The 21,228-nt window shown below is 49.2% G+C and overlaps 1 protein-coding gene across 1 annotated transcript in view; it reads right to left on the bottom strand.

Annotated features, from left to right (window-relative positions):
* LOC147105786 (uncharacterized) overlaps positions 1-20,313 on the bottom strand; it is a 243,709-nt gene extending 223,396 nt beyond the window's left edge. Inside the window, exons 1-3 of the mRNA XM_086010943.1 lie at positions 20,260-20,313; positions 17,904-17,948; positions 16,466-16,604 (exon numbers count right to left, since the gene is read on the bottom strand). Coding sequence (XP_085867069.1) covers positions 16,466-16,604; positions 17,904-17,948; positions 20,260-20,313 — 238 coding nt within the window. The remainder of the gene's footprint in view (positions 1-16,465; positions 16,605-17,903; positions 17,949-20,259) is intronic.
* Positions 20,314-21,228: the final 915 nt, after the last annotated feature.

Below are 21,228 nucleotides of genomic sequence, written 5' to 3'. Positions count from 1 at the left end.
ACAGATTGCCACTTTGGTCCCTAATGGGCCCTACCCTTTCCCTGGTTATCCTCTTGCCCTTAATATACTTATAAAACATCTTAGGATTTTCCTTTATTTTGCTCGCCAGTGTTATTTCATGGCCCCTCCTCGCCCTCCTAATTTCTTTTTTAAGTATGCCCCTGCACTTTTTATACTCCTCTAGGGCTTCTTCCGTCTTTAGTCTTTTGTAACTGCCAAAAGCCCCCCTTTTATTTCTAATGCATTTTTGTATATCCCTTGTCATCCAAGGTTCCCTTTGCTTGTTGGTCCCACCCTTGACCTTTACAGGAACATGTTGGCGTTGTACTCTCTCTATTTCCCTTCTGAAAGTCTCCCACTGTTTTGATGTGGATTTTCCTATAAGCAGCTGCTCCCAGTCCACTTTGGCCAGATCCTGCCTTATCATATTAAAATCGGCCTTCCCCCAATTTAGAACCCTTATTTCCGAGCCGTCTTTGTCTTTTTCCATGACCACCTTAAATCTCACCGAATTATGGTCACTGTCGCCAAAATGCTCTCCTACTGACACTTCCACCACTTGCCCGGCTACATTCCCCAGAATTAGGTCCAGTACCGCCCCCTCTCTTGTAGGACTTTCTACATGTTGGCTCAAAAAGCTCTCCTGGATGCACTTTAAGAATTCTGCACCCTCTAAGCCTTTCACACTCTGACCTGACTGTCCCAATTTATATTGGGGAAGTTGAAATCCCCCACTATTATTACCCTATTATTTTCGCACTTTTCTGAGATTTGCCTACATATCTGTTCCTCTATCTCCCCCTGACTGTTTGGGGGCCTATAGTACACTCCCAGCAAAGTGCTTGCCCCCTTTTTGTTTTTAAGTTCTACCCATATGGCCTCATTAGAGGAACCCGCTAATATATCATCCCTCCTTACAGCAGTAATTGACTCCTTAATTAATATTGCAACACCCCCTCCCCTTTTACACCCCCCTCTGTCTCGCCTGAAGATTCTATACCCCGGAATGTTGAGCTGCCAGTCCTGACCCTCCCTCCACCATGTCTCCGTGATAGCAACAATATCGTACTCCCATGTGTTCAACAACAACTTCAGTTCATCCACCTTATTTGCAAGACTCCTTGCATTAAAATAAATGCCTTCCAGCCCTGCCATATTCTCTTTTGCCTTCACATATTTGCTCTGCCTTCCCAGCGGACTTGTTTTTCCCTCTGTATTTGGCTGTAAATCACCCCCTACTATAGCTCCACTCTGTACCCCAACCCCCTGCCAAGTTAGTTTAAACCCTCCCCAGCAGTGCTAGCAAACCTCCCCGCAAGGATATTGGTTCCCCTCTGGTTCAGGTGTAAACCGTCCGACTTGTACAAGTCCCACCTTTCCCAGAAGCAGACCCAGTGATCCAGGAAACTAAAGCCCTCCCCCCTGCACCATCCCTTTAGCCACGCATTCATCTGTTCTATCTTCCTATTCCTATACTTACTAGCACGTGGCACCGGGAGTAATCCAGAGATTACAACCTTTGAGGTCCTGCTCTTTAATCCTTCACCTAGCTCCCTAAATTCTTGCTGCAGGACCTCATCCCTCTTTTTACCTATGTCGTTGGTACCAATGTGGACCACGACCACTGGCTGTTCACCCTCCCCCTCCAGAATGCCCTGCAGCCGCTCAGTGACATCCTTGACCCTGGCACCAGGGAGGCAACAAACCATCCTGGATTCACGTCTACGGCCACAGAAACGCCTATCTGTTCCCCTTACTATAGAATCCCCTACCACTATTGCTCTCCCACTCTTTTTCCCCCCTTCCTGGGCAGCAGGAGCACCCCCAGTGCCAGGAAGTTGGCTGCTGCTGCCTTCCCCTGGTGAGTCATCCCCCTCAACAGTATCCAAAGCGGTATACTTGTTTGAAAGGGGGATGTCCGCAGGGGTTCCCTGCACTACCTGCCTGCCTTTGTTGCTCCGCCTGATGGTCACCCCGTGCTGCCCTACCCTGAGGCATGAACAACTCGCTAAACGTGCTATCCACGAGCCTCTCAGCATCGCGCATGCTCCAAAATTCATCCACCCGCAGCTCGAGCGCCACAATGCGGTCTACAAGTAGCTGCAGCTGGATGCATTTCCCGCACACATGGTCGTCAGGGACACTGGCAGCATCCCTGACTTCCCACATAGAGCAGGAGGAGCAGAACACGGGTCTGAACTCTCCTGCCATGACTTACTCCTTTAATTAATTTTTAAAATTTATTCAATACCCCAGTTACAAGTATGCTCTAGGGCGCTTTATTTACCAACTATCCCCACTACATCACAGAATTTTAACACCACAGAATTCAAGCTTGTATTGAAAAAAGAGAAATACTCACCAACCAATCACCTACCTGCTCCCTGGTGACGTCACACACTGATTACTTTTTACCTCTCTCCCCGCTGCTGAGTTGGTAAGCCTCGCCTCTCTCCGGTTTTTATACCGGTCTCACCACGCTGCTCCCGCTGGTCCCGACTGGTCTCGGGCCTCGCCTCTCTCCGGTTTTTATACCGGTCTCACCACGCTGCTCCCGCTGGTCCCGACTGGTCTCGGGCCTCGCCTCTCTCCGGTTTTTATACCGGTCTCACCACGCTGCTCCCGCTGGTCCCGACTGGTCTCGGGCCTCGCCTCTCTCCGGTTTTTATACCGGTCTCACCACGCTGCTCCCGCTGGTCCCGACTGGTCTCGGGCCTCGCCGCTCTCCGGTTTTTATACCGGTCTCACCACGCTGCTCCCGCTGGTCCCGACTGGTCTCGGGCCTCGCCGCTCTCCGGTTTTTATACCGGTCTCACCACGCTGCTCCCGCTGGTCCCGACTGGTCTCGGGCCTCGCCGCTCTCCGGTTTTTATACCGGTCTCACCACGCTGCTCCCGCTGGTCTGGATATTGGAATACAGAATAGAATTTCTAAATTTGCCGATGACACCAAACTTGGGGGTGTGGCAAACAGTGATGATGATACCAATCGACTGCAACAGGACATAGAAAGGCTAGCAGAATGGGCAGACAAGTGGCAAATTGAATTTAATACAAAGAAGTGTGAGGCGATGCATTTTGGCAGAAGGAACAGGGAGAGGCAATATACACTTAATGTCACAGTTTTAAAGAGTGTGCAGGGACAGAGGGACCTGGGAGTTAATGTGCATAAGTCCCTGAAGGTGACAGGACATATTGAGAGAGTGGTTAACAAAGCATATGAGATCTTGGGCTTCATAAATAAAGGTGTTAAGTCTGTGTGTTATATTGAGAATTACTACACAGACCACAAGAGTAACTTTTAACAGGTCTTTACTATTCGAAGGTCAGGGCGGAACTGCCCAATAAATCATTACACAGCACTTATATACCGGTGTGGTCACCACCGGTATTACAGTATACAGCAGCCAAGATAAAGTAGTGCAACCCTTAAAATAGTTCTCTTAAAGGTGGAACGGTTACATAACCTAAAAAGGGAGGATTGTAGTGTAACAGTACATATTCCCATTAAACATAACATATATACACAACTTCATGTAAAAACAGTTCACAGATTCAGTCTCTCTGGAGGCTTCCTGACTCGGTCCGGATAACGCCTCGGTGGTGTAGTAGTTTTCGGTGGTGTAGTAGGTTCTTTTGGCAAGGTCGATTCGGCTTGAATGTCAGTGTCGGGTTCATCTGGTTCCAGTATCACCGGATCGGAGGTAGATACTATGGGTATCTCTGCTTCATCATTAGGCGTATAGAGTTGTGGTGTAGGTTGTCCCTTTTCGGATGACGCTATGATCTGGTCAGCATGGCGCCTTATTATGCTTTCACCAATGTCCACGGTATACATCAGCGGTCCTAGTCGTGTGCAAATAGTTCCAGGCTGCCATTTCTCGGTACGGTAGTCCCGGGCCAAAACTTCTTGACCTATCTGGAAGGTTCTAGTTGGCCTTTCATTCATGCCTTGAAATTGCCGGTTCTCTACGTCCCTTCTGATGTTTGGCTTGATCAAATCCAGCCGGCATCTTAGTCTTCTATTGAAAAACATCATGGCGGGAGTTTGGTTTGTGACCGCATGTGTTGCATTCCTGTACGCCAACAAGAAGTTATCTACCTTATGTTGTAGATTTATGTCTTCATTACCCATGGCCTTTATGGCCTTCTTGAAGGTCTGGACAAACCTTTCAGCTAATCCATTGGTGGCGGGATGGTATGGGGCGGACGTGTAGTGCTTAACCCCATTGTTTTTTAAGAACTTCCTGAATTCTTCGGACACAAATTGTGGTCCATTATCAGAACAGATCTGTTCCGGCAGCCCATTCCTGGCAAATATGGTTCTTAATACTGTGATGGTTTTTTCCGTGGTGGTGGAGGACATCTTTATTACCTCCGGCCACTTGGAGTGTGCATCCACCGCGATTAAGAACATTGAGTCCATAAATGGACCAGCAAAGTTGATATGTACCCTTTGCCATGGAGATGAGGGCCACTCCCATGGATGCAGAGGAGCTTGTGGTGGGGCGTTTTGGACCTTCTGGCATCCTAGGCAGCTCTTGGTCATTTCTTCGATGTTTCCATCGATACCTGGCCACCACACGAACGCTCTGGCTAGGTTCTTCATTTTCACTCCACCCAGATGCCCCTCGTGAAGCTCCTTTAGCACTTTATGCTGGAGTTTGGGTGGAATCACCACTCTGGATCCACACATCAAAGTTCCCCAGCACACTGACAGCTGTTCTCTTCTTTGCGAAAATGCTGGCAACAGTGGTTCGCCATGTGCTGGCCATCCCTTCACCGTTAAATCGTAGACTCGTGAGAGAGTCGGGTCATTTCTTGTTTCCTTTTCGATCATAGAATTTGTTACTGGTAGACATTCCACTATGGTTGAGTGGAACATCTCCACTGGGTCCACTGTAGGTGCCTCTTCTACCGTTGGCAACGGTAGGCGTGATAAACCGTCAGCATTCCCATGCTGTTTTGATCCTTTGTATTCTATGTCATATTGGTGTGCCCCTAGGAAAAGGGACCACCTCTGTAGCCTTTGCGCTGTCATAATGGAAACGCCATTTTTAGGGTTGAATATGGATACCAACGGCTGGTGGTCTGTCAACAGTGTAAACTTCTGGCCCTGCAGGTAATGATTAAACTTCTTTACACCCCACACCAGGCTGAGAGCCTCCCTATCTATGAGCATAGTTGCGCTCAGCGGAGGTCAATGATCTGGATGCAAATGCGACTGGCCTTTCCGAGCCATTTGGCAACTTGTGTGAGAGTACTGCTCCAATACCATAAGGAGAAGCATCACAAGCTAAACGAATAGGTAGCGTTGGGTTGAAGTGAGCCAACACTTCCTCTGAGGTGATCAATGCCTTGCTTTTGCGAAAGGCCTTCTTACAGTCCTCGCTCCACTTCCATGGTACTTCTTTCTGCAAAAGAGCGTTCAGCGGGTGCAGCACCGTGGATAGATTTGGCAGAAACTTATGGTAATAGTTAATCAACCCTAGGAACGACCTCAACTGGGATACATTTTCCGGAGCGGGAGCCTTCACAACAGCTTCGATCTTGTCAGGTGACTTGTGCAGCCCCTCCTGGTCAATGATATGACCACAGTACGAGATCCGTTTCTGAAAGAACTCACATTTCTGGCGATTAACTCGAAGGCCATATGCCTTCAACCTGGTGAGCACCAGTTTCAAATTAGCAAGGTGTTCCTCATCGTCATCTCCTGTAATCAGGATATCGTCCAAGTAACATTGAGTGCTTGGAATTCCCTGTAATACTTGCTCCATGGTCCTCTGCCAAATTGCTGGAGCCGAAGCCACTCCAAAAACCAGTCTATTATATCGATACAAGCCTCTGTGCATGTTGATTGTGAGATACTGGCGCGACTCTTCCTCAACTTCCATCTGTAAGTACGCTTGCGCCAGGTCTATCTTGGTGAAGCGTTTCCCGCCAGACAATGAAGCAAAGATATCCTCAATCCGCGGAAGCGGATATTGCACTGTGTGAAGCACCGGATTAACTGTGATCTTGAAGTCTCCACAGATGCGGACCTTCCCCGGTTCCCCTGGCTTGTTACTCGATGAACGCTTCATGACGGGAACAATGGGCGTGGCCCACTCACTCCAGTCCACCTTAGACAGTACTCCTGAACGTTCTAGCCCTTCCAGCTCAGCTTCCACAGCAGGTCATATCGCATAAGGTACCGGTCTGGCTTTGAAAAATTTTGGGGTTGCGTGTTCTGCAATCTTGATTTTTGCCTTAATTCCTCTCAGTGTTCCCAGTCCCTGTTGGAACACCTCTTTAGCCTCATCCAATATTCTGGACAATCGTTCAGGTTTGACATCTTTTTTCTCGGAATCTACCGTTATTGCGTTTAGGGAGTGCCAGTCCATATTTATTTTCCTGATCCACTCCCGTCCCAGAAGTGGTGGACCTCCCTCAGGTAGTACATATAAGTCCATTCCTTGGTGTTCTTTGCCCTTGTGTACCACCTTGACTTTTATCTTGCCGATGGGGTATACTCTTTGCCCCGTGTATGTCTGCAATACTATCTTCGTATCCCTTAGGGGAATATGTTTGAATAACCTTTTGTAATCTTGCTTATTCATGACCGTCAACACCGATCCGGTGTCCAATTCCATCTTCATTTGGACTCCTGCTATCTGCAGTGTGACCCAGATAGTTTGTCGGTCAGCTTCCTTACTCACATTGTGAATTCTCAGACTACCCAGTTCCTTGCTGTTGGAGTCTGAATCCGAATTCTGTTCATCCGAACTCTTCTCAGCCACCTTATGTACCTTTCTGCACTTTTCCTGCGGTGACTTTTTGTTGCTGGTCTTCTTTCCTGACCGGCATACTTTAGCTATGTGACCAAGCTTGCCACATTTTCTACATTCCTGGTTTTTAAACCAGCATTGGTTCTGATCGTGTGTTGTCTTCCCACAACAATAACATTTCGTTGTACCCGAAGACATTTGATCTACGCTGAGTACCGCTGCCTTCAGCTGCATTTCTGCAGTGCCTCTCGCTGCGGCTTCGTGCGACGTTGCAATAGAGACAGCCTTATCAAGTGTAAGATCATTCTCTTCAAGCAGCCGCTTTTGTGTTCCTTCTTTCGACAATCCACACACGAATTTGTCTCTCAGTGCCTCTGTCAGGCTTTCCCCAGACTGGCAGTATTTCGCTAGCTTACGCAGTTCAATTAAATACTCCGCGTTGCTTTCCTCTTTCAGTTGCGTTCTCGCATAAAATTTAAATCGTTCCGCTAACATCAGCGGTATGGGGTTCAAATGATTTTTCAGGACAGCAACAACTTTAGCGAAAGTCTGATCCGCCGGTTTAGCTGGTGATAGAAGATGCTTCAATAGCCCGTATGTCTTCGCACCCATTGAGTTTAGTAAGGTTAGTGCTTTATCTTCATCTGATATTTTATTTGCCTTACAATATATCTCTATGCGTTCTACATACGTGGCCCAATCTTCAACATCGGGATCGAAATCGTTGATGTTACCACGCTTAGGCATCCTCGCGATCTTCTTGAGATAAAAAGAATTTTTTTTTTTTTTACAAAATGGCAGTTTCCCGCGCTTGACTTCTTCCCCCGCCTCCGAAAATGGCGGCTTCCCGCGTTTGCCTTTCTCCCCCGCTGGCTGTAATGGCATTTGCCGTATTGCTGCGTTCGCCCTCCCCCAGCGGTTTCCAAATCGCGCCTCCCAGCCCCTCTTGCAGTCCGGTCCTTTCCCCCCGGCTGCGGCTGAGTTCTCCGCGGTTTTTTTAATTTTCTCCCGCGCCTTACGCTGACCCGGTCGCTGCCCTCGCGGCCTCGGTAGCTGTCCGGCCTTTTTCACCGGTCGCGGTCGAGCTCCCTCTCGACGCTGTTGCGTCTCCCAGCCCGCTTGCAGCCCGGTCTTTCGCACCGGCTGCGTTTGCATTCACCGCGGCTTCCGTGCCTTACGCTGCCCCAGTCTCAGCGTCTCTGGCCCCGACTTCTGTCCGGCTCTTTTCCCCGGCCGTGGTCAAGTTCTCCGCCCTTATATCCTCTGTTTTTTTATTTTTTTATTTTCTCCCCTACTCACAGTCAACGTGGCCGACTTGCTGCTCGTCGCTGATTGGCTTACCCACCACCGTGATAGAAGGGATGATCACTGCCTGTTGCTGATGGAAGGCTTCGTGTCAGAATTCTTCCTGTGCTCTGCAGACCCGAGTCTTCTCTCAGCAAAATGATGAGGGTGGATGCCTCCTCTCGACGCCCGTTAAACTGCCTTGGATGTATCTCTGCCGCAGGGTAAGATCGTACTCATCGCCACTGTTAAGTCTGTGTGTTATATTGAGAATTACTACACAGACCACAAGAGTAACTTTTAACAGGTCTTTACTATTCGAAGGTCAGGGCGGAACTGCCCAATAAATCATTACACAGCACTTATATACCGGTGTGGTCACCACCGGTATTACAGTATACAGCAGCCAAGATAAAGTAGTGCAACCCTTAAAATAGCTCTCTTAAAGGTGGAACGGTTACATACACTACAAAAGGTATTGAGTAGAACAGTAGAGAAGTTACGCTGAACCTGTATAAAACGCTGGTTAGGCCACAACTTGAGTATTGCATCCAGTTCTGGTCACCACACTTTAAGAAGGATGTGAAGGCCCTTCAGGGGGTGCAGAGGAGATTTACCAGAATGGTTCTGGGGATGGGGGTTCTTAGCTACAAGGACAGTTGGAGAAGCTGGATTTGTTTTCATTAGCGCAAAGGAGGTTGCGGGGTGATTTGATAGAGGTGTACAAGATTATGACGGGTTTGGATAGGCTAGACGGGGAAAGGCTGTTCCCACTAATTGATGGTACAAGCACTAGGGGACACAGGTTTAAGATTTTGGGCAGGAGATCAGGGGGGTACGTGAGGAAAAACTTTTTTACGCAGCGAGTGGTGATGACGACGGAAGTGGTGGAAGCGGAGACACTCAATGTTTTCAAGGGGAGACTGGATAGGGTCGTGAGGGAAATAAACTTGCAGGGCTACGGTGATAGAGCAGGGGAATGCGATTGACTGGATCCCTCTACAGAGAGCCGGATGGCCTCTTTCTGTGCCGTTATGATTATGAGTACTGACTCATAAGCTGAGGGAGGTGGTAGGTGGTAATCAACAGGAGGTTTCCTTGCCCATGCTTGACCTGAAGCCATGAGACTTCATGGGGTCCAGAGTCAATGTTGAAGCCTCCTTCCCATCTGTATACCACTGTGCCGCCACCCCTGGTGAGTTTGTCCTGCAGGTGGGACAGGACATACCCAGGGATGGTGATGGAGGAGTATGGGACATTGGCTGAAAGGTATGATTCTGTGAGGATGACTATGTTACACTGTTGCTTGACTAGTCTGTGGGACAGCTCTCCCAATTTTGACACAAGTCACCAGATGTTGGTGAGGAGGACATTGCAAGATCGATGGGGCTGTGTGTTAGCTGGGTGTGCCCGTGCCAATGTACGGGTGGCCCGTCCGGTTTCATTCTTATTATTGTGTTTCGTAGCGGTTTATTACAACTAATTGGCTTGCTGGGCCATTTCAGATGCAGTTAAGAGGTCTGGAGTCACATATAGGCCAGACCAGGTAAGCACGGCAGATTTCCTTCCCTAAAGGAGTGATGCAGAGTGACACAAAGTGAGGCAGATTGACACAGAGTGACGCAAATTGACGCAGAGCGACACACAGTGATGGAGAGTGACAGAGAGTGATGCAGAGTGATGGGAAGTGAGGCAGAGGGACACAGAGGGCAACCCTCTTAGAAACCACATCATGCAGCATCACCTCCACTTCAACAACCTTCGGCAGGGTGCAGGGGCTGGGCAGCCCCTCACTTGCCTGCAGACTCAGGCTCCACCTTGGGCAGTATTTTCATTTTTGTCTCTCTCCCTTCAGCCTTTGCAAAGGCTGTCAATGACTGGAGATATCGTTAAGCCTTTCAAAGTTAGTAAGGTTTTTTGTCCTCCTATTCTGCCAAGTCCCTTTAATTGTATCCTCTCACAACTTTTCTGCCTCCTGACTAACTGAGGGATCATCTCCATTCTCGGCCAGTTTGCTGCCCGCAGATACATCAAACGGGTAACTGATACATCATTCAGCAGGGCCTGCCTTCCATCTTCTTTCACACTGAGAGGCTCCAGATATCATCAGAGGCTTGATCTAGACATGGGCTCAAGAGCCGAGTGCCAGAGGAGAGGTGAGAGGTGCTTCTCTCAACATAGAGGCAGCACTTGACCGAGTGTGACACCAAGGAGCCCGAACAAAACTGAGGTTAAGGGGGATCAAAGTGAAAACTCTCCAATGACTGGAGTCACACCTGACCCAAAGGAAAATGGTCACGGTTGTCAGAAGCCCATTATTGCAGAGCTAGGACATCACTCAAGGTTAGGTTGATTGGCTATGATAAATTGACCCTTAGTGTTAGGGGGATTAAATACGTGGGGTTACGGGGATAGGGTGGGATATGTGTTGGTGTAGGGGTTACAGGGATCGGGTGGGATATGTGTCGGTGCAGGCTCGATGGGCCGAAATGGCCTCTATCTGCACTGTGGGGTTTCTGTGATTCTGTGATTCTGTGATGCATCATAGTCATAGGCCTAGAAATTGGCCTGAGGTGCCCAAACAGCGCAAAGTTCGCCTGGGCGCTGGAATTTGCGCCGCGATCGCCGCATTAGCGATCGCCGCAAATTCAGTTGAAGTGCCCCTAGAGGGAGACAGGGCGTGGCTCGAGGCGCTCCGCGTCCCTCTTAGGGCGCTGAAAGTGAATTTCGCAGCGCTACGTGCCGCAGCGCCACACGCTGTGGCACGGCACGCTGCGGTACTGCAGGCCTTCCTCCCACTGTTAAGGGGGAGGGGCCTGCAACAGCGCGAGCCCCGATCGCGAGTGCCGGCAAAAAAGAGCCCGGCACCAAGGAGAAGTACCAGGCTCTCGGGAAACAGCCGGCAATGCCGTGGGGGGGGGGACCAGGAGGCCGGGGACGGAGGTGCTGGCAGGCGGCCGCCGAAAAAGCGGCCGCCCCACACCTCCACCTAAACTTGCGCCTCTGCCGGCGCAGCAAGGCCCCGTGAACCGGGTGCGGGTAGCGAACGGCGCTACAGCGGCGTTCGCTACCAAATATCGCGATCGGGGCGCGAATGGGGCGCTGCGCACACCGATGACATCATCGGTGGCGGCGCAGCGCAAAAGGCTAACGCCACCATTAGCGCTCCTGCTGAATATCGCGGGAGGTGCAGCCAGTGGTGCTACAGCCACTGACTGCCTCTTTAGGTGCTAACAGGTGGCGCTACTCACCCAATTTTTCCCCCACAGAGTCATAGAGTTATACAGCACAGAAAGAGGCCCTTCGGCCCATCGTGTCCGCACCGGCCTTAAAGCCCTATCTTTTCTAAACCCATTTTCCAGCACTTGGTCCATAGCCTTGTATGTTATGGTGTTTCAAGTGCTCATCTAAATGCTTCTTGAATGTTGTGAGGGTTCCTACCCCTACCGCCCTTTCAGGCAGTGAGTTCCAGATTCCAACCACTCTCTGGGTGAAACAATTTTTCCTCAAATCCCCTCTAAAGCTCCTGCCCCTTACCTTGAATCTATGCCCCCTGGTTATTGACCCCTCTACTAAGGAGAAAAGTTCCTTTCTATCTCACCTATCTATGCCCCTCATAATTTTGTACACCTCAATCAGGTCCCCCCTCAGCCTTCTCTGCTCTAAGGAAAACAACCCCAGCCTGTCCAGTCTTTCTTCATAGCTGAAGCACTCCAGCCCAGGTAACAGCCTGCTGAATGTCCTCTGCACCCTCTCCAATGCAATCACATCCTTCCTATAGCGTGGCGACCAGAACTGCACACAGTATTCCAGCTGTGGCCTAACTAGCATTTTGTACAGCTCCATCATAACCTCCCTGCTCTTATATTCTCGGCTAATGAAGGCAAGTATTCCATATGTCTTTTTAACCACCTTATCTACCTTATCTACCTGTCCTGCTGCCTTCAGGGGTCTATGTACATGCACACCAAGGTCCCTCTGATCCTCTGTCCTGCCTAGGGTCCTACCATTCATTGTGTATTCCCTTGCCTTGTTAGCCATCCCAAAATGCATCACCTCACACTTTTCAGGGTTAAATTCCATTTGCCAATGTTCTGCCCATCTAACTAACCCATCTATATCGTCCTGTAGCCTGGGGCTTCCCTCCTCATTATTTACCAATTTTCATGTCATCTGCGACCTTACTGATCATACCTCCTACATTCATATCAAAATCATTAATGTATACTACAAACAGCAAACGACCCAGTGCCACTCCCTGCTGTACACCACTGGACACAGGCTTCCAGTCACAAAAACAACCTTCAACCATCACCCTCTGCCTCCTGCCACTAAGCCAATTTTGGATCCAATGTGCCAAATTGCCCTGGATCCCATGGGCTCTTACCTTCTTGATCAGTCTCCCATGCGGGACTTTGTCAAAAGCCTTACTGAAGTCCATGTAGACTACATCAACTGCACTACCCTCATCCATGCACCTAGTCACCCCCTCGAAAAATTCAATCAAATTGGTTAGACATGATCTCCCCCTGACAAAGCTATGCTGACTATCCTTGATTAATCCTTGCCTCTCCAAGTGGAGACTACTTCAGTCTCTCAGAATTTTTTCCAATAATTTCCCTACCACTGATGTTAGGCTCACTGGCCTGTACTTCCCTGGTTTATCCCTACTACACTTCCTGAATAATGGTACTACTTTAGCTGTCCTCCAGTCCTCTAGCACCTCCCCTGTGGCCAAAGAGGATCTGAAAATTTGTGTCAGAGCCCCTGCAATCTCCTCCCTTGCCTCACACAGCAGCCTGGGAAACATCTCGTCTGGGCCTGGGGATTTATCCACATTTAAGCCCGCTAAAACTGCTAGTATCTCCTCCCTCTCAATACTAATTTGTTCAAGTATATCGCAATCCCCCTGCCTGATTTCTATGCCTACATCGTCCTTCTCCATAGTGAACACAGATACAAAATATTCATTTAAAACCCCACCCACATCTTCCGGCTCTACACACAGCTTGCCACTTTGGTCCCTAATGGGCCCTACTCTTTCTGTGGTTATCCTCTTACCCTTAATATACTTATAAAACACCTTGGGATTTTCCTTTATTTTGCCCGTATCATTGGCCCAACCACCTTCATTTCCTTCTTAATGAAGTTCCTTCCACCATAAGGTCAGGAGTGGGGCTGTTCGCTAATCATTCCACAGTGTTCAGCTCCATTCACAACTCCCCCGGTGATGAAGCAGTCCATGCCTGCATGCAGCAAGACCTGGAGAAAATCCAGGCTTGGGCTGATATGTGGCAAGTATCAATTGCACCACACAAGTGCCAGGCAATGACCATCTCTAACAAGAGAGAACATAATCACCGCCTCTTGATGTTCAATGATATTACTATTGTTGAATCCCCTACTATCAACATCCTGGGGAGTCACCATTGACCAGAAACAGAATCAGACCAGCCACATAAATGCCGTAGCTACTAAAGTAGGTCAAAGGCTGAGTATTCTGAGGCAAGTGACTCACCTTCTGACTCCCCAAAGCCTCTCCACCATCTAAATCCACAAGTTAGGAGTGTGATGGAATACTCTCCACTTGCCTGGATAGGGTACAGCTGTGACAATATTGTAGGAGGTTATTTTGGCCATCGGGTGAAAACAGATGTTAAATGGATGCTGTGCTAATAAGAAACGCCTGTTTGAAAGTTCAGGTTTAGCGCCCAATTTTCGGATTAATTGATGATTATCATGATTTGAAAATGCCTGCAGGTGCTGAAACCGACAACTGAAGGTTTTAACACTCAAGTGCTGATTAGATGCAATTTTCCTGCACTCTACATGTAGCCTGCACTCACCCACTTCCACTGAAGGTGTGGAGTGCGATGGCTGGAAGTGGAAGGATGTTGCAAGGAGCAAGAGAGAGAGTGCCCAGGTTCTCTGGTGAGGCACTGGAGGTCCTGGTGGAGGAGGTAGAGAGGCGGAGGGATGTCCTCTACCCGCAGTGGGGAAGGAGGCCATGGAGGCAGCTGATGCATCACAGGTGGGATGAGATCGCCCAAGAGGTCACAGCCAGGAGCCCTGGCCCCAGTACATGGCTCCAGTACCGCATAAAATATATTGCTTGACAAGTGTGGTCAAGGTACGATCCCATCTCACACAGACACTGCTCAATAACTGCATCACAATGAGCAACATCACAACTTCAACACAATTGATTCACCATCTAACTATACACTGACATTCACATACCCCACACTATTGCATCCTTCACATGCACTACTCACATCTTACAGCTCTTCAACCTTGTGAGGCATCACACACACACAAATTCACCTGCCAATACTCATTCACTATCACTATTCTTTCTCTTCCAGGAAAAAATAGCAGATAACAGGCGGCAGCAGGACTTGACCGGGGGATGGGAAGCACGACTTCATGATATCACTCCATTGAGGAGGCAGTGCTTGCTGTGATTGGGAGGGGAGTGGGAGATGCCGTGACCAGAGGCAGAGCAGGAGGCATCTCGCTAAGAGGTATGTGGCCACTACAGCTTACTTGCAGATGCACAACCATTCCTGATCTCTAGTCACCCAAAGCTATCCCCACTCCTAAGCTCCATATGGTCTCATCACACACATCCCCCTATAGTGACCATACGCGCTGCACCCTAACACTTCCAACTTTATCATTGCAGTCTCCCAGGAGCAAGATCCACCTCACCCTGTGGGGCAGGTTCAGGAAGAGCAACAGCCTCCTTGCCCTCTGGAGGAAGAGGAGGATGTGAGCGAGGAGGAGGAGGAGAGCGAGGATGAATGCATTGCGTCAATGGCTACCACTGTCGCAGTCACCAGCTCATAGACCGGCACCACGCGCAACTTAGTGGCCAGCTTAGAAGAGGGAACCTCACAGTGGGGCTCACCAGGCACTAGCGGGCAGCAGCCGCTCAGGGTGGAAGGGACACCACAGATGCCACCTTTCTGGAGGAGGGTGGCAGGGGGCAAGATCACACACTAGTTCTACTGCAGAGGAGTCAGATGAGGACTTTGCAGGACCAAGCTTCAGAAGAAGGTTGATGGGTGCGACAAACCAAATGCTTGGTGCGATGGAGAGCCTGCCTGAAAACCTACGGGTTGTGTCTAGGGGGATGGTGGAGTCTGCCTCCACCTTGGTCCATGGCTGGACACAGAGCCTGGAACCCATCCTCTCCAGTGTGGAGGGGCTGGTGACTTCCAGCCAGCGATCTTTGGAGCCCGACGTCATGCAGCGTCTGGTGACTGAGGTCACATCTTCTACTGAAGTCATTGCTGCTTGCTTGGAACCTGCTGCAATGGAAGCTCAGGCAGCTGCCATGGTGGCTCTGGGCTCCTCGGTGGCAAACGGTTTGCAGAGTCTCTCCAATGCCCACAGATCTGTTCTCCAACAGGCGGGCTGTAACTAGGCCCTGAGGTAGTAGTGTGGGAAACATGGAACAGGAACCGACTGGCCCCTCTCCAGATGCCAGCATTGCTGCTCTCTCCCCCCACCACTCGACCATTACCCTTGCTGTTGTCTGCCAGCCAGGCAGCCCAGATTGCTGAAGCCCATGCTGAGATGGTGCAGTCTGAGGCGGGGCTATAAGGGCCAACAGCCTCTCGAAGGTCTCCCAGGAGGACATCTGAACTGGCCTCTTCAGATTCTCAGCAGCCATGCACCTTGCCTGCTGCTACCACTGAGGTTGCAGTTTGTAGAAGCACTAGATTATGCAAGAGCTCTTATAGATAGCCGCTAAGGGTAAGCACCAGGGTGAATAGTATAATATTTGTAAGTGATGTTCCTTATGTCATGTATACATAGTTTGTTTTTGATGTATATAAACAGTGATCATGGTGGAATCGGTGGTCATTTTTATTGTGGTCTTCATGGGGAATGGGTTGAAAGGATTGAGTGCAGATGATGGACTGCCTGATGGACCCTAAGTCGTGGAAGGTACATTATGTGGCAACAGTGCTCCGGAGTCTGATGGTGGAGCAGGTCTCTCAAAAGCGCTGTGCAATTAGATGGCAGCGAGCGTCCCTCCTAGGTGCAGCCTGTCAACTTGGAAGCCTCTGGTGCTCCCCCTGGTCCCCCTCCTTTTCTTCCTCTTCCTCCTCCTCCTCTTGTGGCTCCTGAGCTTGACCCTCTGGCACAAATACCGCCGGTAACAGCTGGTCTCTCACGATCCCCAGATTGTCGAGCATTCACCACAAATGTCAACACCTTCTTGGCCAAGTACTGCAGGGGACCTCTTGAATGGTCAAGGCAGCTAAACCCCTGCTTGAGGACTCCAATGGTCTGCTCAGTGATATTCCTGGTGGCTGAGTGGCTCTCATTGTATGAGTGCTCATCTGGTGTCTGGGGGTTTCGCGGGATTCATGAGCCATGGCATCAGAGGGTATCCCTTGTCACCTAGTAGCCAGCCATGCACATTTCGTTGGGTCTTAAAGATCTGTGGGTCGGATGACTGTCTCATTATAAATGCATCGTGGCAGCTCCCTGAATAGCAGGCAATCACCTGCATGATCCTCTGCCAGTGGTCGCAGACAAGCTGTACATTGAGGAAATGGAATCGCTTCATGTTCCTGAACACCCCTGAGTTTAAATGAGGGGCTCGTATTACCACATGTGTAGAGTCAATGGCTCCCTGGACCATGGCGAATCCTGATGAATCCTAGTGCTCTCTGCCTCTGGTCTGCTCTGGCAATAGGGAATGACATATAGTCATTCCTCAGAGCGTATGGAGCCGCAGATACTGCCATTATACAGAAATGCACAGAGGATTGTGAGATGTGACTTATATCACCCGTGGAAGCTTGGAAGGGTCCAGTAGCATAAAAGTTAAGTGCTACTGTGATCTTGAGTGCCACAGGCAAAGCAGTCCTGGCTGTGTTGCAACATCTGAGTCTTCCATTCACGAAGCCACAGCTCTCTCTGTAATGACCTCCTTGGTAAAGCACAGCCTCCTCATGCACTGGTCTTGAGTCATGTGAATGTAGGTGTACTGCTGTCTGAATACCCTGGGTGGATAGGGCCTCTTGCCTAGAGCTCTCATCGCTCTCCTGTCCCTCCTGTCCCTCTCTCCTGCAGCTGCTGGTGCTGCTCTGCCTAGCCTCTTCTCCTCCTCCAAATCTTCATGCAGAGCAAGGGGGACTGGTATCAAGATGCCCACGGCCAACCAGTCCCATTCTCCAGGTGACTCCTGTAAGGTGTCCAATAAGGTAGAGTAGCACAGCACTCACTTTTTTTGAAGTCCTGAGAGAATATCCAGAAAAAATGTTGATAGAGTGTTGGTGAAGTCCTGACAAAGTGTCCCAGAAAGTCTCACGACATGTCTCAAAAGTCCTCTTCAAACATATTGTAGTTAGTTGATCTCAGTCAGCAAGGGAACAGTGAAAGCTGAGCATTGTTTTAAGAAGCGCTAGAAACACTCAGCAAGGACTTATTTACTCTTTTCCAGCTGGTTGCTGTTAGGAGAGGTTGTTAAATTAAGCGTGCAGCCTCTTTAATGAGCACTAGCAGGCAATTTAATTGTCAATCAGCCGCTTAGTGATCCTCCAGGCGGCCGTTCCTAGCAATGGCTTCAACTCCTTTACCAAGATGGCGTCTTGCGCGAAATGCAGGCTGAACCGCCGTTGCAGCTTAAGACTCCATCTTGGCAACCTCTTTACCACTTAAAGTAGCGCCTAAAGTATTCGGCCAAAGTTGCCCCCAAGATGTTTGACACCATCCAGGACAAAGTAGTCCAATTGATCAACGCCCCATCCACCACCTTAAACATCCATTCCTTTCCCCACCGGCGTACAGTGGCTGCAGTGTGTACTATCCAGGATGCACTGCAGAAACTCACCAAGGTTTCTTCAACAGCACCGCCCAAACCTTTCACTTCCACCACCTGGAAGGACAAACACAGCAGGTACATTTAAAGGACTTAAAGCCGGTTCCTGGGTAATGGTCCAGAACTTGACCTCGTGCTATTAACTATTGGGTGCTACCGGTGCAAAATGTATGGTGAGTGGTCGCAGTCAAAGGGAGGGGGGTTATCTGGCACCAGTAACTGTGAAAGGACTGCTGCTCACCGCTAAAGGGGGAATGTTTTCACATTTAAAGCAATAGCTTAAGTGAAGCAGAAAGCCATTCCTAGACACAGCTTTGGAGGGGTTTCTGTAAGAGGTGCCACATAGAAGGGAGGGTCTCGTAGGAGCAGAGGGGCAGGCTCCAGTCTTGAATACCAGCAGAGCAGCTAGCATGGAGGTTACAGAGAGAGCGAATGCTGCCTCACCTGTATGTCATACCTGAAAACTGGTGTGGAAGGGATCTGATGGCCAAGCAAGGTCACACTTTGCTTAATTTAACTACGTTATCTTCCAAAGCATCTTAATATTTTCACTGGAAGCTTGGTGGAGTATCACAGATGGAGAACACAGAGCTCTCGACAGCTGGTTCCCAGTTCTGCAGCCAGCACCATGCTATCAATATGTACTCAGAAAATTACCTCCCATTAATTCAAATAACAAAGTTAATAAACTTTATCAGTGACTGGAACATTTGCTCACAGTTGTAAGGAAAAGGCCATTGAGAGACCTGACCTAGTCTGAGGCTCCACTTCTCTAGTCGAAGGCTTCACTTCCCAAAGGAAGCTTGGACAGCAGCCACAATGGCTACCACTAAGATATGCCTGACAAGCCCTAGCTCTGGATGATTCTGTGAAATCATCCAATCACAGCCATGCTTTCAGAGGTGTTGTATGAAAGGAGGCATCCCAGGGTGATTGAAGGCAGCATAGTCTGATTGGCTGCAGCCAACAAGATGCCAATAACCATATCTGAAGACACTGATGCATCTACCTGCCAATGACTGTGGGGAGCTACGTGGAGAGGGTTCGGGCCAGCTTAGAGCAATGTGCAGAGCTGTGCCATCTGCTGTGAGGATGTCTGTAGCCACAGGATTGGCACATCCAGTGACCATGTTGACCAGCTGTGTGCTTAGGTCTGCCACTGCCTCCTTGCAAACGCTGCAACGTGGATGCATGGGGAGTGATGCGGAGTGACGCAGATTGACACAGCGTGGTGGAGAATGTCGCAGGGTGGCGGAGACTGATGCAGAGTGACACAGAGTGACGAACCGTGACTCAGAGTGACAGAGGGAAACAGTGTGATGCCGAGTGATGGAGAGGGCACAGAGTGATGGAGGGTGACACAGCTCGGGGATGTATCATTGGCCCAAGAATCTTCATTTTCTTTATTAATAAACTTCTCTAAACCATAAGGTAAGGAGTGGGTCTGTTCACTGACACTTCCACAGTGTTGAGCTCCATTCATATCTCCTCCGATAATGAAGCAGTCCATACAAGCCTAAGGGGGGACATAGATTACATCCAGCCTTGGGCTGACAAAGTGACCTCTACCACTGAGGACAAGAACAGCGTTGTTCTGGTAACGCCATCTTCTTCAAGTTGCCCTCCAAGTCACACACCATCCTGATTCCGACATATATCGCAGTTCCTTCATCGTTACTGGGTCAATATCCTGCAATTCCCTATCTAACACTATGATGGGAGCACCATCTCCACAAGGAATGTGGCAGTTCAAGTAGAAGGCCACAACCACCTTCTCAGGGCAAGTAGGGATGGGCAATAAATATGGCCTTACCTGCGACGCCCACATTATGAGAACGGATAAAAAAATGTGTTGCCTTCCATGATCGGGAATCGTATCTGGAATTTCAGTTGCTCCCATTCCTATCACACAATCTATTGGACAGACCTGATTTGCCTTAAAACAGTGGCTGAAAGTTGCAACAATTCTACACCTTCGGTTTCAGAACAAGTGAGAACTATGGAGTGAAAGTAACTTTCTGTCTAGTCTCAGTCAGTTAGTCAGTGATGTCGCCTTCCTCAGCTGTCCCCTGTTAAGGAGCATTAGTGTGTAGAAGTGTTACAGGACTTTATTCACCCACTCTGCAAACCAGTTTGTGACTTCCTGTATTTTGATGCAGTCCTCCACAATATTAACTATTATCACCAAATTGCTATCCTCTGGAAATTTTGACAAATTACTTCAAATTTTTGGGTCCAAATAATTTCTGCCACTTCTCACTGTCTGCCAATCTGACAAATTTCTTTTAACTCTCACCCTCTGTTTTCTGTTTTGTAGCCATCTTTCAATCCATTCTGCTCCCTGGTCCCTGACTCCCCATGCCCTGACCTTGGTCATGAGTCTCTTCTGCGGCACATTATTGAAGGCCTTTTCAAAGTCCATGGGGGTTATTTTGGCCAAAGGGTGAAAACAGGCGCTAAATGGGTGCAGTGCTAAAAAAAAACTAGCCTGTCTGAAAGTCCGGATTGAACACACAATTTTGGCTCTAATTGCTGATTACCATAATTTACACTTGCCTGGAGGAGCTAAGCAGACACCAGGGCCTAGAAATTCGAGTAGGCCAGAAACCTGCCAGTAACAGCACCAGCCGAAGCTAATGGCCGCCTGCAGAGAGAGCACAGGCAGCACCGGTATTTTGGTGCTGCTGTAGTGGGTGGCATGTGGTGGTCAGTCGGTTATGCCTCTGACTGCCCGTGAGCTCCCACGCCCCTGAGATTCTTGACATAGGTACAGGTAGCAATGCAGGACAGACTCGAGTAGACAGGTGGTTTGGATGTAAGCAGAACTCAGGATTTTATTGAACAGGAACAATTAATACAGTCTTAAGAGAAATTACCAGTATATAACATTACAGGCAAATACAAATAACTATGCTTATACAGGGAATGGGGAACACACGGCACATCAAGGGAAACAACTATCTTAACAATCCCCTTATCCTTATCCCACCCCCTATACCTAACTAAATTAAGCTATGAGGTGCCAGAATTTATGCTCACCAATCAAAAGTGTTTGTTGGACTCAAAACAGCGGTGGGGTTCGGGGTTCGCTCTTGGTGCTCTCTGGAGCCTGCCGTCATCACATGGTCTCCGGATGCTGAAAGGGCGTTGTCCAGGTTCAAGTACCCCAAAGTTAATGTCTCTGCTTGGGCACTTTACCTTGCAGGGATGATTCTTCATCGTCGGCCGACAGTTTGAGTTTGTGTGAAGATAATCGCAGGTTGGCTGAGGCTGAAGGCCCAATGATTCGAAGCCTACCCTCAGTTGGTCTCCTCAGTTGGTCTCCTCAGTTGGTCTT

This window comes from Somniosus microcephalus, chromosome 17 (genome assembly GCF_052327205.1).
Source record: "Somniosus microcephalus isolate GS21.2 chromosome 17, FLI_Smic_1.0, whole genome shotgun sequence".
In the NCBI taxonomy this organism is placed as follows: Eukaryota; Metazoa; Chordata; class Chondrichthyes; order Squaliformes; family Somniosidae; genus Somniosus; species Somniosus microcephalus.
The sequence above is the reverse complement of the archived record's forward strand: the minus strand, read 5'-3'. Positions and strand labels throughout refer to the sequence as shown.